The sequence below is a fragment of the Pygocentrus nattereri genome, chromosome 17 (genome assembly GCF_015220715.1).
Source record: "Pygocentrus nattereri isolate fPygNat1 chromosome 17, fPygNat1.pri, whole genome shotgun sequence".
Classification (NCBI taxonomy): Eukaryota; Metazoa; Chordata; class Actinopteri; order Characiformes; family Serrasalmidae; genus Pygocentrus; species Pygocentrus nattereri.
In genome coordinates this window covers 27,317,140-27,334,014 of record NC_051227.1, presented here as the reverse complement: position 1 = coordinate 27,334,014, position 16,875 = coordinate 27,317,140, and the positions used below count along the sequence as shown (strand labels likewise).

General features: G+C 38.3%; 2 protein-coding genes across 2 annotated transcripts; both read right to left on the bottom strand.

Moving 5' to 3' along the window:
• Positions 1 to 5,007: 5,007 nt before the first annotated feature.
• LOC108426903 (thyroid hormone responsive) lies at positions 5,008 to 5,654 on the bottom strand. The gene has a single exon (XM_017696714.2). The coding sequence runs from the start codon at positions 5,591 to 5,593 to the stop codon at positions 5,177 to 5,179; it is 417 nt and encodes a 138-aa protein (XP_017552203.1). The 5' UTR covers positions 5,594 to 5,654; the 3' UTR covers positions 5,008 to 5,176.
• A 4,369-nt stretch (positions 5,655 to 10,023) lies between these two features.
• On the bottom strand, positions 10,024 to 15,723 carry guca1c (guanylate cyclase activator 1C). Its single transcript, XM_017696794.2, has 4 exons — positions 15,316 to 15,723; positions 14,619 to 14,768; positions 12,765 to 12,852; positions 10,024 to 11,300 (listed from the first exon to the last, which is right to left on the bottom strand). The coding sequence occupies exons 1-4, from the start codon at positions 15,508 to 15,510 to the stop codon at positions 11,164 to 11,166; spliced, it is 570 nt and encodes a 189-aa protein (XP_017552283.1). The 5' UTR covers positions 15,511 to 15,723; the 3' UTR covers positions 10,024 to 11,163.
• Between the last annotated feature and the right edge of the window lie 1,152 nt (positions 15,724 to 16,875).

The window sequence follows — 16,875 nt, the reverse complement described above, 5'->3', positions numbered from 1 at the left end:
AGCAGTAAAACATGTTTTGCTTCATAACTCCTACACCATGATGTGTAGAGACAAATTTCTTTTCATGCCTGATTCCTTGGGTCAAGCCACACAACTTTGCTATTTGGACCATTTAGCTCTGCCAACTTTTTTTGTGCTAATTTGCATAATATGCAAAAGCTACTTTTGCGAACTAGTCCTACGTTTTTCACTCAATCCTCATGGTTGTAGTGTAAAAAAAATCAGGAGAGTCTGAACCTCAATAATTATCAAAACAATCTTGACTTTTCTAAACAAGCTAATTACCCCTTCTGAAAGAGTTCATAGTTCATTCAAAACTGTATACTCCAGAATGCTTCAGCCAAAAACATTGAAACTTGAAATGCATATTCATGACAATATTCCGTGGAAGCCTATCAACTTTAGGGGCGGGGCAATTGCCAATTAACTGTTTCTCAGCATCCCTGCATCTAATTGAGCTGAAACTTGACAGGTAGCATCTACTAGACAAATAAGTGACTCTCTAAGGACAGTTTGACACATTGAAATTGAATCAGCCATCAGCCAATCAGCATTCAGCAGGCTTTGGTCAGGTTTAACATTGACCAATCATCATGAAACTTGAATGGTTTCTCTATGTAACCACTTTCTAACAACCAGTGAAGTTTCAATAGATTTGGCCATTGGGGAGCACTATTCATCAATACATTTTCAATGTTATTATTCATCAATACATTTTTACATGTTATTATAATACTATTACTATTTTTGACACAAACTGTATAAATCTTATGCCGTACATTGTGTCAAACAATTTTATTATTGCATGTTTATTACAAAAATGCACAGTTTTTTGGTAATCGTTACCTGTTTGAAAACCATGCTTTTCAAACTAGTTTCTGGGTTTTGATCCAAACTTCTGTTGGTTGGTTAGTGTAGTGGTTAACACCTCTGCCTTCTACGCTGTAGACTAGGGTTCAATCCCCCACCTGGGTCAGCACCCTACACTACACCAATAAGAGTCCTTGGGCAAGACTCCTAACACCACCTTCGTCTACTTGTGTAAAATCATCAAATTGTAAGTCACTCTGGATAAGAGCGTCAGCCAAATGCCGTAAATGTAAATGTAAATTCTCGAAATTGCTTTCAAAATATTCTCTCACCTCTCTAGTGAAATAATTATCAAAAAAATGTTGATTTTTTTCACTCAACATGGTTTTGGTCAATCAGTTTATCACTGCGGCCATGGCATTGCTAGCTTGATTTGCTATAACTCATCAGTCTTTGGTCATATAGCCTCAAAACATTGAGTACTTTTATACATTGAGACTCATATGAGATATGCAAAATTTGGTCCAGATATAACCTTTAGAGGGCACATCAGCTGTCAAAAACCCTAAAAATCATTAAAAATGCTATTACAATTTTATGACAAACTCTAGAGATAAACACATGGTGCCATTTGATTCAGTTCATTGATCTGAATAACTTTGTAATGACACGTTCTATCATAAACTGGAGTCCTTCTCTGGTATTTTGAATGTTTCATTTAAAGACTATAGCTTATTATACCAAAGTCAAAAGGGCAATCTGAATAAAACTTGGTGGATGTCTTTGATGAAGGGCCTTGATCAATTTTCATAACATGTGGAGACCTTGGGACCAATTCTGACCCACTTTCACTGAGCTCCTCTATGTCAAAAGAGCCCCTTATGAGAACATTGGGTCTTATTATGTCATGCTTATCAAAGGCTTTAACATGGAGAAACAAAATATTTTGCAAACACAAACCTATACAAATAACACAGGTGTACCTCAGTGCAAAAATAATATAGAAGATAAAAATACAATATGGACCCTTTGACAGTGAATTGGAGGTGATTCCCTTTACAGGTAGTACAGCATAATGGCCTTCTCACTGCCATATTCAGTTAAATAAGATACTGTGAAGGTGTTTTAAGAGTTACAAGGCTCAGCAACATATTCTTTATGTTGTATTTATACTAAAGCTAGCACATCTCCACTTCAGCCAGCATCCAGGCCTCCATCAAATGCCAACCAGGGTGCTCCTGAGGTAAGGCTATACACACTCTTCTTATCAGTTCTGACTACACTTTTAACAGTTTTATTTCTCAGTAATAAGTACTACATATGTGGTGTTATAGGCAGCTGGAGATACTGATGCCCAGAGTCCCCACATACCATTTCCCAGGGTTCCATCCGTGGCTTCTTCACCATCTCAGCCACAGTTCAAGCCTCAAAAAGAATCACCAGCCCCTACTGAGAGTGTTTTTGGGGTAAGGCTATGCACACTGCACTTCTCAGTTCTAATAACATTTACAGCTGTTTATTTGTCAGAAATTAGTACAGTCGATTTATATGTTTTGGGACACTTTAACAGAATACTGTTTTTTTTTAGCATACTAAAATGTTTCCTTATTAAGCAAAAATAATCTTTTAGTAATGAAGTAGGATAAATTAATGGCAGTGTTATTCAGGTCCTACAACCTATGTGTCCTATATTAATTAATAATTTGTCCCACTTTACCGAAACCCATCTTACTGCATATCTGGTGTCATAGAGGCATGTGGAGATATTGCAACTCCCCAGAGCCCACCCACATCACCATTCCAGGCTCCTTCTCCACCTCAGCCACCATCTGAGCCTCAGCCAGAGCTAGCTTACTCAATTCAGAGTGCTTATGGGGTAAGGCTATATCAATCAATAAATACAAATGCTAAAAAATGTTAAGTATAATGTAGGAAAAAGAGGTAAATCATTTCATTAATTGTACAAAATATAGTGGCACAGATTCATATGAGCACAGGTAAAGGGAAAAGGCCTAAGAACATCTGTTGAGCACTTTCAACGCTTTGTAAACATAACTAACTCACTCTAATTATGGTGAAATCTCGAACTGTACCACGAGCCCTTCGAGCTTCGAGTACAGCTCGGCTTGACCCGCCATCCTTCAAGGTGCACGGAAGACAAGCGTCGAGAATGTTCTCTGTACTGGCACCCAGGTGGTGGAATGAACTCCCACTGGCTGTCCGAACAGCAGAGTCTCTTGCTGTCTTCAAACGCAGACTGAAGACTCATCTCTTTACACAGCACTTAAATGAGTATTGAACTATAAGCTGCACTTATTTATTGTACTGCACTCTGTATTGTAGTTTATTATATTGTATTGTATCTTATTGTTATTGTATTGCTTTGAATGGCACAGAGTTCTGCGTTAAACTCTGGTTCTTTTTTTCTTGGTGTCTGCAGTGACACATTTGTTTCTAGCAGTATCTGAGCCCAGGACTGTCTTTTTCTCTAAGCTATTGGTAACTAGCAAAGATACTTTCTCTAGATTGACAAAGGACTTCTTGTAAGTCGCTCTGGATAAGAGCGTCTGCTAAATGCTGTAAATGTAAATGTAATTAAAGGTTAAGAACTTAAATTTGGATAATTATCTCCAGCCCTCTCCTAAGATCTGCCTCTCTCTCTTTGGATTCCCGGCTCTCCATCATTCTGATTGACAACTTTCATTTCCTTCAGCTCTCTCTTTAGAGCTTCCTCTTTCTCTATGCAGCAGAAGAAAACAGATGGTTGTGGACTCTGACTGATCTCACAATTTTCATCTGTGTTTTTCTGAGTCTCTAAAGCCGGTTCTTCTACTTGTGGCTCTTGGAAAGGCAGGGTGCAAGCCAGGTTCCTCATTCTCCATACTGTCCCTCACATTAAAAGGTGTGGTGGGCTGGGCAAGGGATAATGTGGCTGGTTTAGGCTGCTCTTGGCTCAGTGCACCTCCATTTAGAGAAACAGACCAGCTGAATCCTTAGAGATTCTGTTGCTCTCTAGACTTGTCTTGCTTCTGGTCATTATTATTGTGTTGGTTTCTGTTTAAGGCCTTATTTTTTCCAATAGCTCATGCCTGAGCTTTTCTGGCCTAAATGACATCTCCCTATGAGGAAACTTTTTTTTCAGGTGCTCCATGGTGTGCTGATTTCGTTGTTCCAGGTATCTCCGTTTTGCCTCTTGGAAAGTCAAGCTGTGGTCCGGATTCCTTATTCTCCACTCTGCCCCTTTAATTAGAATTTCAGGTGGGCTCAGTGAGGGATGAAGATGCTTAAGGCTGTTCTGGGCTCAGGACTCTATCATTTAGAGAAACAGGCCAGCTGAATCCATGTAGCTTTTATTCTTCTTGTGACTCGTCCTGCTTCTGGTCTGTAGTCTTCTGTTGGTTTTCATTTTTAAAGGTCCTTTTTCCTACTTTTTAGAGAAGCTTTTTCTCTCTCTGCATCTTCATGTCCATCTGTTGTTTGGATTGTACTTCCCTACAACTTGGGACCTTGAGAAGATTAAGAACATGCAAAAAAAAAAATCAACATATTTCCTTTCTTCCTCTCTCTTTCATTCTCTACAATTCTCTCCTTCATTTTATATGCATGCATGTCCTCAGACATTGATTTCTTAAAGGCTCTGCTGCCTCTTCAGTCATGCTTTGCCAAATGATAGCAGAACAACTGACAGCTGCAAATTACAGACCAATCAGGTCTGACTGTGGTTCTGGCCCCACTCCATGTATAGAGACAGCTGCAGAGTTCGATGTGACCATTAACATAGCACATCACGGAATAGATCATTCTCAGACATTGTTATTATTTGTTATATCTATCTATTGTTATATATTTATCTTTCGTGAATAAAACTTAACTTGCAAAAGTTTTCTAGATGTTATTGAAGTTGAGGTGTTTCATGTTTGAAGTCATTTTTCAGCCCCCCCAAAAAAGCAGAAGACTTTTCATTGGATCAGAGGAGCATTAAATTCTCATCTCTTTCATCTCATCTCATCTATTTTTTCTTAGTTTTCATCTCTTACTTACAACAGTGCAAACTAAAAATATTCTCTTTTTAATAATTAATTAGAAAATAATAAAAACCCAAAAGAAGAGTTGAAAATGTAGGGTGTACATTTTAGTTTCACATGCTATCAGTGTGTCACATTGCACATTAAAACTGATCATGATAAGGGAACAAAATAATGACAACGTATTTTATTGCACTTGACATCATTCTCAGTTAGTATTGAGCTTTTATGTAAACAGCTTGGCGAAAGACACATTCAAGTAGGCTACCACTTCAGATGCTGTTTGATGGCTAATTATCACAGTTGCTACTGACATCAGAGCCTCTAACTAAAAGTCCAATTTATTGGTCAATGCCAATAATTTCCAGATATTTTCCCGTCAGCTCCTGTGACATCTTTGTTAGGTTGCCCATGACAGAGAAGAGACCTCGCAGATGGAAGTAGAAAAACGCCTCTTGGTCTGCCTCCAGCAGTGCCTCCAGGCTTTTGTGTAGGGCTGCGTTCTTAATGACTTTGCTGTCATCGTGGGGCACGAGACCGCTTTCCACTGTGTTCCTGATTACCTTCAGCAGGTGATAGCACTCATACAGATCCATGCTGTTCTCTGCAGCCTCACAGTCTGCAGCATCTTCACAAGGAACATCTCTGAGCAGGCTGGGCAGCAGGATGGTCTGTTCCATGTTGTTCACCACTGAGCTGTAGCGCTTGAGTGCCAACAGCAGGGAGTTCTTATTAAGCCTGGTCTCCGCGCACTGCATGGTTGATAGAGAAGGTCTAGGCAGCTTCTGCTCCTGTTGGAAAGGCGATGTTGTGGCTGAGCAAGCCTGAGCGTATTGCACAGTCTGTAAGCTGGTCTTTAATAGTGTATGTGATGCTGGGAGGAGGGACTACCACACCAATCAGATTGTTGTGTTGTGTAAACGCAACCTGATTGGACTGGAATGTCTGGCCTGCCCTGGGATGGAGCAACCAGCACTTACATTATTTGATTTTTCACAAGCTCACATTTTGGCCAATTTCAAGGACACAAGGCACATTAAGGCTAGCAAGCTCTCTGAAGGACACTGACCCCTGGCTGAAGGTTCAGATCAGACCATGTTCTTCAGCACATCATGTACTCAGAACATTGAATTATTTCAGTGCATGTGAATACTGAGCATCAGTTCTTCACTGAAGTAACATGAAGTAAACATTTCATCAGGTATTCACCCTCTTCTTCAATGTTTACCTTTTGTTACCTCAGTGAATAACTGATGTTCTGTATTCACATGAAATAATTCAGAGATGTAGTTTATCCTGAGTCTCTCTCAGTGTATACACATTTCCTTGTAAAGAATATTTACTTTCCACAAGCAGATGCAGGGTGACAACAACCAATCATAGTTTTAGATTAAATAATAAAAATATTACACATTTACAAAGACCAAACACCTTTAAGGGACTGACATGCAGAATGACTGACACCGAACAGGTAATGTGACCTGCAACATAAGAAATAACAGATTGACACATTGTACCCAACATCCTATATGAAGGTAAAAAAAAATGAAGGTAAGAACACTGAAGTACTGAGAGCTGTATCAGATGATGATTTGTAGGCTCACAATAACAAGATAAAGGTAAGGGTTATTCAACACAAGCTAAGAATAATACTCATCTTTAGCCATTCTAAGTATCATCAACTATTCCAGCTCTCAGTATTTCAGTGTTGCTATCTTACATTTTTTGGGTACAATTGTTGTGTCAGTCTGTTATTTGTTATGTCACTTGTCTCACTTGCACAGTGAGAAACTGATGCTCAGTGTTCCTGGTTCAGACTTGGATTTGGACTAAAATCCTTTTGCTTTACGTGACTTTATCCCTTAATTATGCTTTTTTTATATTGAAACAATTGAACATGCATGATTGAATATTTGTCACTACCAAAACTATCATAATACTATCAAAACCTTACCAAACCTTATGCAAGCTGTTTTTTTGGAAAGGGATTGTTATTGACTTGAATCCTTTCAGTGTAGTAAAAATCATTTCATTTGAGTAAGGATTTAGGCTCTTCTTCCACTTCTGTTCGACACATCAGAACAAAAATTCTCAGAAAACTTCTGTGGTGTAACTATGAATAAGCACAAACTAAGTTAATGAGGAATTAATGAATTTATAAGCAAGGCTATCAGAAGCTCAGTAATACTTGGAAGGACCTCAGAGCTTTTCCGGCTGCAGCTAATCACTGGAAATCATTTGACTCTTATGGTATAATGCCATAATCAGACTTACATCATGTTTTAAATGCAAAGCTTGAGTCCTTGACTGGCCTAAACCCACAGGACCTAGAGACACTACAGGTGTAAAGCTCTGAACTCACAGTGATTTGATTTGATTATGACTCCTTAGGAACAGACTCAGTGCACCATGAAATCACATATTTCAGTATTATTCGGTTTGTTCTGCTTATGTTTATACAATTTAGAATAGTTTTTAAAGGTACAGTGAATACACAAGTGTAACTGTGACCCAACTATTTACACAGTAGGGGAATATAGACAATAAAACATGCATCAAGCATTTTCATTTTTATATTAGAAAATAGCCTGGAAATTTTATTTTGTTCAAAAACAAATTAGCTAGGAAAACTATTGAAATTTTGATTAACATTTACTTAACAAGTTATAAGTGTTATTATAAAATTAGTTTGCTAGTTGGGTTGACATAATTTGATTTGTGATTATGGTGTAAATGAAATAGTTTTTAATTTGCATTGACAAGTTTGTATACCAAAACACGCTGAAGTGTTATATTTGGTGTATAGATGATTTAGTGCATATGGTACTTGACATTCAAATACAACAAAAACATGGAACATTTTTAGGCTTTTAGTTGTTCCACTGCATATGTGAATTCAGTACAAAAAAGCTAAAGGTTATTTGACTTTATCCTTGTCTGCCAGATATAGATTTCACTCCACATTGCAATCACTGCTGGCTGTATTCATTTGGCAACAGAGCATGTCAAGGTGAAGTTCTAAAAATATCCCCCCCTAAAAAAAAAGTTTACTTATTGGTCTTCTGACATTATGTTGTCTGACTGGCAGAATAGCCAGTGTCCAAACTGGATACTGTGTCAGATGTTCTGCCTTTAGTTAGGTAAACACAAGTGTGTAGCAATCCTGTTTCAAAGATCTCACTGGTTTCATGTGATATCTGAATGCAAAATGGTTCTTTATTGGCCTGCAAAGGGCAATAGCTTTTGTCCCACCTAGTGAACCTAAGAATAGACTACTTTTTCTGATTAGGATGGTGTGATATAAGGTGGTTAGATTATGCATTGGACTGTTCTAAGTACTTCTAATAAAAGGCAGAGAATTTGGAAGCAGGAAGGTTCATTTTAATATGTCTGGTAGGGTTGGCCTGATAGACAGTGCTATTGTCCGTTGTTGAAGACTGACACAAACCCCTGTCGCTCCGTTCTCACTACACACCGTTCACATGCTCTGGCTGAATTTAGCGAGGTTTTTTAGCGTTTGAGAATAATACTGCCAGAAACATTATAAGAGGAGAGGAGGTTGAAAATGAATAGAGTAGCTCATAACGCTGAACATGACAGCTGTATTACAGAGTGTCCCACCCACCAACAAAAAAGCCAATCATCTTGCTAATTAGTAATGGCATAATCAGGAAAAGCGCCTCTTTGTTGTAGAGATATGCACAGTAGCCAGAGCAGCCCCCAAAAAAACTATTTGAATGATTTTTTGTCAGTGATTGCAAATGTTTTTGAAATGTTAACGTGGTTTTCAGTTTCGGAGTTATAAGTATCAAAGACATCAAGGAGATAGGAAGTGGAAGTGGAAGTAACTACCCTGCTGTGTGCCATGATGGCCACTAAATCAACAGACTTTTCTGTTATGAATTTGATACTGTAAACACTGGTTTTTCAGTCTGGGTTTTACCATTTTTTTCTTTACTGAAGTGGATTGAAGTAACCTACTTCTCATACTAAAGAACACATTGCATTACATAGCTGCACCATTTACACCTTTAATGGCATGTGAGTTGTAAGTGAACCTTAACTGCAGGTTCTAGTGCTGAACAAGACAAAAGAAGAGTTAGAGTTCTTTAGGTAGCTGTGTGTTTGGATATAAACTCACGGGCCACTTTATTAACCACTTTATTAGGTTAACACAAATAGCTAATCAGCCAATCACATGGCTGCAACTCAATGCATTTAGGCATATAGAGGTGGTCAAGACAACTTGCTGAAGTGCAAACCGAGCGTCAGACTGGGGAAGAAAAGTGTCTTTGAATGTGGCGTGGTTGTTGGTGCCAGACGGGCTGGTCTGAGTATTTCAGAAACTGCTGGTCTACTGAGATTTTCACACACATCATTTCACATCATTTTGGAATGATCCAAAAAAGAGAAAATATCCAGTGAGCGGCAGTTGTGTGGACGAAAATGCCTTGTTGATGTGAGAAGTCAGAGGGGAATGGGCAGACTGGTTTGAGATGATAGAAAGGCAACAGTAACTCAAATAACCACTTGTTACAACCAAGGAATGCAGAATACCATCTCTGAACGCACAACACGTCGAACCTTGAAGAAGATGGGCTACAGCAAAAGGGGTGCTTTAAACTTGTTATTCTTAGCGCTATCTAACATTTTTACACCCCTATCCCTACACTGGGATTAGTTAGTAGTTTCCCCCCAGCCTGTGATAGAATTACTTATTAGTGTCCTGCACTCTGTGCTAGGATTGGCTATTAGAATCCTGTCTCCTGCATTATGATAGGTAGAAAAAGTAGCAGTCCACGGTCTGTCCTGTTTGACTAATAGTATTCTGTGTCCAAAATAGGACTGATTAGTAGCTCTAACTCACAAGCACTCTTCCGAACGGCAAAATAACTGTTAGCCAATCTCAGGCAAACAGGTGAAAGAATAAGGTGAACAAATATTGTGTCTTGTAGGAGTCCGTCATCAGTAATTCAGCACTACACCTGTATTCTGACAGTCCTTTGTGCACTGAGAGGTACACCAGCCTAGGTTTGGGCCAAATGACAAAAATATAACATTGCAATAGTTGAAGACAATTTCACTAAACAGTCATCAATCAGTCATTTCACCAAACTCCAGCCTGAGTAGGAATGATTTTTTTCTGAATCAAGAAATTTCAGCTTGGTGAATAAAAAGAGGAGGGAGCTTTTGCATATTAAAATTTATTTAAGGCAGTTATTAGAGACATTTTAAAGAATTCATAAAACTTTCTTGGAAAATCTGACAGATCAGTAGGCCTACATTTTCTTGTGAAGTTATATATAAGCTGACTACAAATGAGGTCAAGCACAATTCACACAAACACACACACAATCATACATGCAGACCTATATTAGTGCATCAAGAAAAATATTTGCTACAATCTGTTGCTATAGATCCTGTTGAACAGGTGTTTCAATGTCATTTTTTAAACAAACTGGGCATGTTTTAGTCAGTTTAATAGTCGTAAGTGGCTAGATTTTTTAGATGATGAATTATTGCACAGTGGATAAAGGCCTCGGTATACTTTCGGTGAAACGAAGCTAGTGAAGATTGTGCAAAGCTGAAACACCTTTGCGAGCTTACACACTTCCATACTCTCTGCTAGAGTATTTAGCTTGTCATGTGAGAGCCTCTTTTACACCGACCAATCACAGGCTTTGTCATGTAGTTTGTTCATCCATGGAGTTCGTCCAGCTGCCTTGTGCACGATGTGTTCATTGTCTCCCAATTACATCACATTGTTCCCCAAAGCCAGTTGAACGTTGTCTCTGCAAGAAGTGTACCGAGGCCTTAAAACTCCAGACTGTCCTGTTGTCATCTTGAAGTTCCAGAATTCAGCTGTACACTCAGAGTCCTCTAGAAACACATTACAAACACAAAGCTGCATATCTCTGTCATAATTCTGCACGCTTTGGAAACCCTCCAGATGCCACTATAGTAGATTACAGAAAACAATTTCCATGAGGAAATTCTTCAGTACCCACAGTGGAGAATCCATCTAATCTGAGTCCATCTCTTCTACTCCTGGGGTCATTTCACTTGATGAACCAATTCAAACTGAGGAGCTGTATGTCTGAGGGGGCGACAAGAAGTCACTCCCACCTCGGGAGGCACAAAGACAGAGGACGAGAAAAGAATCAATCACTCTGGCAATTTCTCATTCATTCTCCCTCAGGATTTATAAATGTCACGGAGCCCCATTTTCTTCTCTCATCAACCGCTCTCTTTTTGTTTCTTAAATAGTGATTTGGTGATCTTCATGTATGGGGAACAACATTTTTGCCCATTGCATGGCACTGTAGAATCAAGCCTGACCAGGCTTTTTCTGTCCATTGACTATAATCTCTAAAACATGAGTTAGATCCATCATCTTGGTGAGCATCTCCATAATGTCAGGATGGTCCTTAGCTCCAGTGATGAACTCCTCCAAAGTCAGCTCACCTAAGACAGAAAGAATCATGCACTGAGACACATCATTTGGGCCACTTTTGGGCTAGGATCTACATATGAGTGATGAGTTGAGTTGAAATGTATCTAAAAGGAGTGGAGAAACATGAGTAGGAGTGTAATAATTCTGAAACCGAAAATATAATACAAATGACCATGGTCTAGTGTTGTGGGTCTGTCTTCTGGATACACTCCCCCCACCTCGCCACGCCGAACTGCTGCCACTGCTACTCAAAACTCATTTGTCATTCCACAATTACCACTATAACAGATGAAAATAAAGAAGTAATTATTTTATTTACAGATAGGGAATACTGTATATCATGTTGTTTACTGTTCTTCTCTTTAGTGTTCCAAATTATTAGAGATTTAATTAAATCCAGAATTTTTTCTGTGTTTTTCCCCCTCTCAAAAAAAACAAAACAAAACAAAACAAAAAAAAGCACATGGCATGAACCTTACTATCATACCTTACATGGTATGAATCGAGGTCTGTAGAATTGTTACACCCCTAATAATGAGAACAGATGCTTCCAGACAGGTTTATGCGTTATACAATTAAGGTATTAACATCCTACATCATCTGAAACATGTATAAAAATGCCTAGCAGGCCTGTGTTACCCCAATTTAGGATCAAGATGGCAAGAGGAAAATATCTAAGTGACTCTAAAAGAGGGTTCAGTGTTGGGGCATGGATGGCAGGAGCTTAAGCCACCAAGACTGCTCAACTGGCTAGTGTTTCAATAGGAACAGTAAGTAAAATGCATTTAGATGTATAAGAAACACATCAGGAGACATAGCTCAAAATTTGGTTGAAAGTGCAGGTTCAAAGACTGTGATGCTCATGTATTAGTGATATGTGCAGAAAAATAGAAAAAGCTACTGTTGCTCAGGTGACTTAGAATGTCAGTGCAAGTTGTGAATAGACATGTCCATCCCCAACTAGATAGAGAGGGATATTACAGTGGGGTTGAAGAGCATAAACCCATCATTACAAAGATTGACTCTGTTATGCTTTGGGAGACATTTTACTAACATGGTCTGTTCACTGAATCACCTGGATAAGGGGTGTTAGTTTAGCTTTGGAGATAAACTCTGCAGGGAAGGAGATCTCCAGAAACAGGATTGGGCATCCCTGGTTTGATGAGTATGAAAATTATATAAACCTTTGCAGTGTTTTTTGCAGTCACAGACTCAATCCAACTGAACACCTATGGGAGAATTTGAACTAATGTGTTAGATGGTGCTCTCCACATTCATCGTCAAAATACCAATTGAGGGAATATCTTTAGAAAGAATGTTCTGTTAATCCACTAGAGATTCCAAAGACTTGTGGAGACTCGTGGTGGCCCAGCACTTTACTAAGAGGCTTTATGTTAGCATAGTTCAGGAGTCAACTTAATGAGTGACTGGAAAACTATGACTTAGAGTGTAGAAAATCTATATTCATGTGATACCTTCATTGTTGACATCAATCCTTTCATAAATGAGTGTGACGATCTCCTCTGGTGGGATTTCGTAACTACGGGTGATGTCCTGTATGGCCTGTCAAAGAACAAAGAAGGATTAGTTTTTGCTCCTGTGTTTCATTTCACTGAGCTGTCTTTGCATCTGTGAGCCAGTTTAAAAAGTATCCAACTCATCAACAGATAATTTACAAACCCAGTGGGATGTGTTAGACCAGTGCTTTCCAGTTCTAGTCCTGAGGACCCACTGTTCTGTTTCAGGCATTTCACACCTCAAGACACCTAATCCAGCTCATGAAGGACTTAACAATTACCTAAAGAGTTGGACCAAGTGTGTTGGGAAAGGGAATACATGGACCAGTGAAAGGCAGTGGGTCCCTAGTACTGGAGTTGCAAACCACTGGGTTGGAATAGGAAAACATTTAAATGTGCAGGGTAGAGTTTATTCCAGAACCACCGGTTAAGTCAGTTTATCAACAACAGACATGAAAGCAAACAGGTCATCATCCATTCATACATTGTTATATAAGGAGATTCACTCGAAAGAGGCCCTAAATATTCTATAATAACTCTCGATGGATGAAGCAATCTGAATGAAACAACATGCAATGTGCTCCTCAGTACATGGAGCTTCAAATAAGGTGGGATGCCCCAGTGTTAGAGCAATGAGGTCAGCCATTGCGATATTTAACCTCCATTTGCAACTTCCAGGTGCATACCCCTTTACCCCTTCATGTGTCTGGCAGAGAACAGAGATCACTGGCAGCATTGCATGTAATGCAATCGATTACATCAAGGTATGTATTATTATATATACTATATTATGTATTATCATTTTTTTGGTTCAGATTGCTTCATCCTAACAGGAGTTACAACAGAATATTCAGGGCCTCCTTCCGGTGAATCTCTTTGTAGCTTAACCATTTGTTTAGCAAAGATTTTTAAACATCATGATCACTTAAAATCTTTCAGCATGTGGTCATAATAGTTTTTTGTTAACAATGTTTCAAAGCAATATTCATTGTAATGATCAAAAAGGAAGATATTGGAAGCTTGTGGAAAAACAGATGATTACCCAGAGCTTTCTGAGTTAAGAAACTCATACAAGAAATGCTGATGTGGCATTCTAAGCATAACTATAACTGACCTGTAATATACAGATATCAAAGACTGTCAGTGTAACAGTGTTGTGGACGTTGTGAAGATTCAAACTGAACCATAGTGAAGAATTGCTTAATGCTACTGTGCATATCATTTGTATATGTGAATGCTATTTTTATAAATATAGTGCTAAGTGGCATTAAGTACATGCTCATTATTAAAATGGTATAGGACATGAAATAACTTGACCTGTTTATGTACAGTATTTCTAAGAACAAGCATAAATGATTACAAAACATATAATAATATGCAAAAATATAGTTCTTCATGGTAAGCAATACTGAAGAAATTCTGAACATAGGTGCAGTTGCAAGTAGCCAGCAAAAGGCCATGATGGATTTAGGCTTAGATTAAGGATTGTGGGTGAAAAGATTAAGAGCACTTTGTGGCTTGCAGGACATGTGTGCGTGTGTGTGTTTGTGTGTGTGTGAGTGTGTTTGTGGGGAGGGGTGATCAGACTTTTTTTGTAACCTTTTCCCAGGCTAATCTCTACCATGACCTACCAAGTCTATTTCTATCACAATAAATCTCCCAATTAACATAAGAGTTTTAGAACTGGAATTCTTTTTGTTGTGGAACAACCTTAAGCATTATTATACATTTAAAAATAACAGCAAGGTTCGAGTTAAAATTTGAATTATTGGGATTTTCTGCTGTACTAAATACCAAACTAATTGCAAATACCTTGAATATGGTCTCCATCTCCTCTTTGTCAATCTTCCCATTTCCATCTTGATCAAAGAGCTTGAAGTACCACTTAAGTTTCTGGTTGATTGTACCTTTCAGTAGAAGACTAACTGCTGCTATATATTCTACAAAATCTATATATCCATCCTGTAAAGGAAAGAGATGTTGTGGTTATGATTTAAGAAAAATGTGAAATAAGCATCAGTAAAGGCTTGTTATAGTTAATGTGCTATTATTGCATAATAAATTGCATTGTTATTTTTAGTAACTTCCGGTTAACTTTGGATTAAGAACACTACAGACAATGTGAAGAGAGCTCTCATAAAATGTAAAAAAAAAAACACTAGCTATCAAGCAATATGAGTTACTGTACTTGCAGTGCCCTTTTTCATCTGATTGTTGTTAGAAATAAACATTCAGAAGCGAGGTCAACAAAACTATAATTCTGTATTATGAACATCATTGTAGCAATTTTGAGCAATTGTTATTTGATCATTCATTTTCATTATATTTGATTATTCATGCTCAAAAAGCTTGTATTTGTTTTTTTTGTTAAGTTTGTAAAAGCCTGTTGACAAAAATAAAGTACTGGTCAGGTCACCCTAATGATAATGTAACATATGATGGATCTTAGAACCCATTATTTTATTACAAAGCGAAATGTGTGTACTACAAAGTGAAAGGATGCTCTTACCCCATCCATGTCGAAAGTATAGAACACCTGGTCCACATAACTGCTGGCCTCCTCAGTCATGCCTTGCATTTGTAGCATGGTCTTCAGCTCAAAGAGGGTGATGAGCCCTGATGGGGATTCCCTCATAAATTTATTGTACCAGTGGTGCATATCCTCAGCCAGGATTTCATCCAGGTTAGATCCATGGGCACCCATAATTCCTACAGGAAAGTGTTTTTGCTTTGATGTGGATGTTAGAGCTGTAGTCCCACTTCCTCAGACTCAGTGAGTGATCCAGAAGCAAAAGCCGTAGTCTTAGACACGATGACGCTGGTGATTCCTGGCTGAACTTGTTGAGGAATGACAGACCTGCAAGCGTAGGTATTGGCTAAAGCCCTTAAGCCTTTCGGGAGGTAAAAGGAGAGATAACCCCTTAACAAGATAACTGGTGAACTCTTCTAAGAACCAAGGAGCATCTTTAGTTTGTGCAGCATATGAGACGAGGATTCCTGCCTGGAATTCTTACACAACTCTTCCCTCCAGCAAAACAAGTAAAGCTATGCTGAACTTCATGACCAAATCTAGGTTAAGATGTTCAGTGAAATCTATCTGCAACTTTCCAGTAAGAGATCAAGAATATGCCTTAAAATATGGCCTTAATCCTGCACTTACTTTCTATGTTCTACCCAGGCCATTTATCCACAGAGCCCAGTAAAAACTCCATGTACAGGAGCTGTTGTTTGGGGAAGGTGGTAATTAGCAGGGGTGGGAAATAAGTAGTTGTACTTTGTTGCTATACTTTAGTTTTGTTTTTGAGAATTTGTAGTTACTCAATATTTAAATTGTATACTTGTACTTTTACTCAACTACATTTCCAAGAGAAAATCATACTTTTTACTCCATATATTTTCATTTAAACTTTGAAAATACTCACTACAAACCTCCAAGGCTGGAGCAGAAAACCCAAACATCAACCTACTCATCTCTGCTACAAATGAAAACATCTTTGTTCCCAGCAACTACTGTTTGTAAACAATCCAGCTGCAAGTACAAACCTTACAACTGTGCTCAAATACAGGGATAATTGTTAATTGTAACACTGAGGGACTAGTAACAGTCGATAATACATCTGGTACATTGATGCAAAAATGAATTAAATACAGTTGTGTGTTACTTACACCAGACATGCTTTCCAATTAAAAAATGATAGTGATCAAAATGAATCTGATTTGTGAAAGTTATAACTGGGGGAATTATAAATTACACCCACTTATACATGACTGAAACACATTTTTATGGAATAAACCAGACATCAGAATTGATGTTTGCTGTTAAAACACAGATTTGAACCTTTTGAATAACAAAGTGTGCATGTTCCATTTTAGCCCAGGTTGGTTTGTGCCTTGCTCTCACTTACTGCAAGTTATTCACCATCCCACACACCACCAAACAAAAACAGAATTAGTTTGTTCAAATGTTTACTTTTACTTTTATGTACTTGTATACAGGGAGATTCTTAATCCGATTTCAAAGTGCCATGTTTTTATAACTGAGAGGCGCCTAGGAACCAATCACATACCA

Bases quoted from the DNA above. Each gene is read 5' to 3' on its own strand.
- LOC108426903 (XM_017696714.2), bottom strand. From the start codon at position 5,593: ATGCAGTGCGCGGAGACCAGGCTTAATAAGAACTCCCTGCTGTTGGCA.
- guca1c (XM_017696794.2), bottom strand. From the start codon at position 15,510: ATGGGTGCCCATGGATCTAACCTGGATGAAATCCTGGCTGAGGATATG. The intron at 14,769-15,315 runs GTAAGAGCATCC...TTTCCTTTACAG, and splicing joins ATACTTTCGACATGGATGGG to GATGGATATATAGATTTTGT. The intron at 11,301-12,764 runs GTATCACATGAA...TTTCTGTCTTAG, and splicing joins GATTGATGTCAACAATGAAG to GTGAGCTGACTTTGGAGGAG.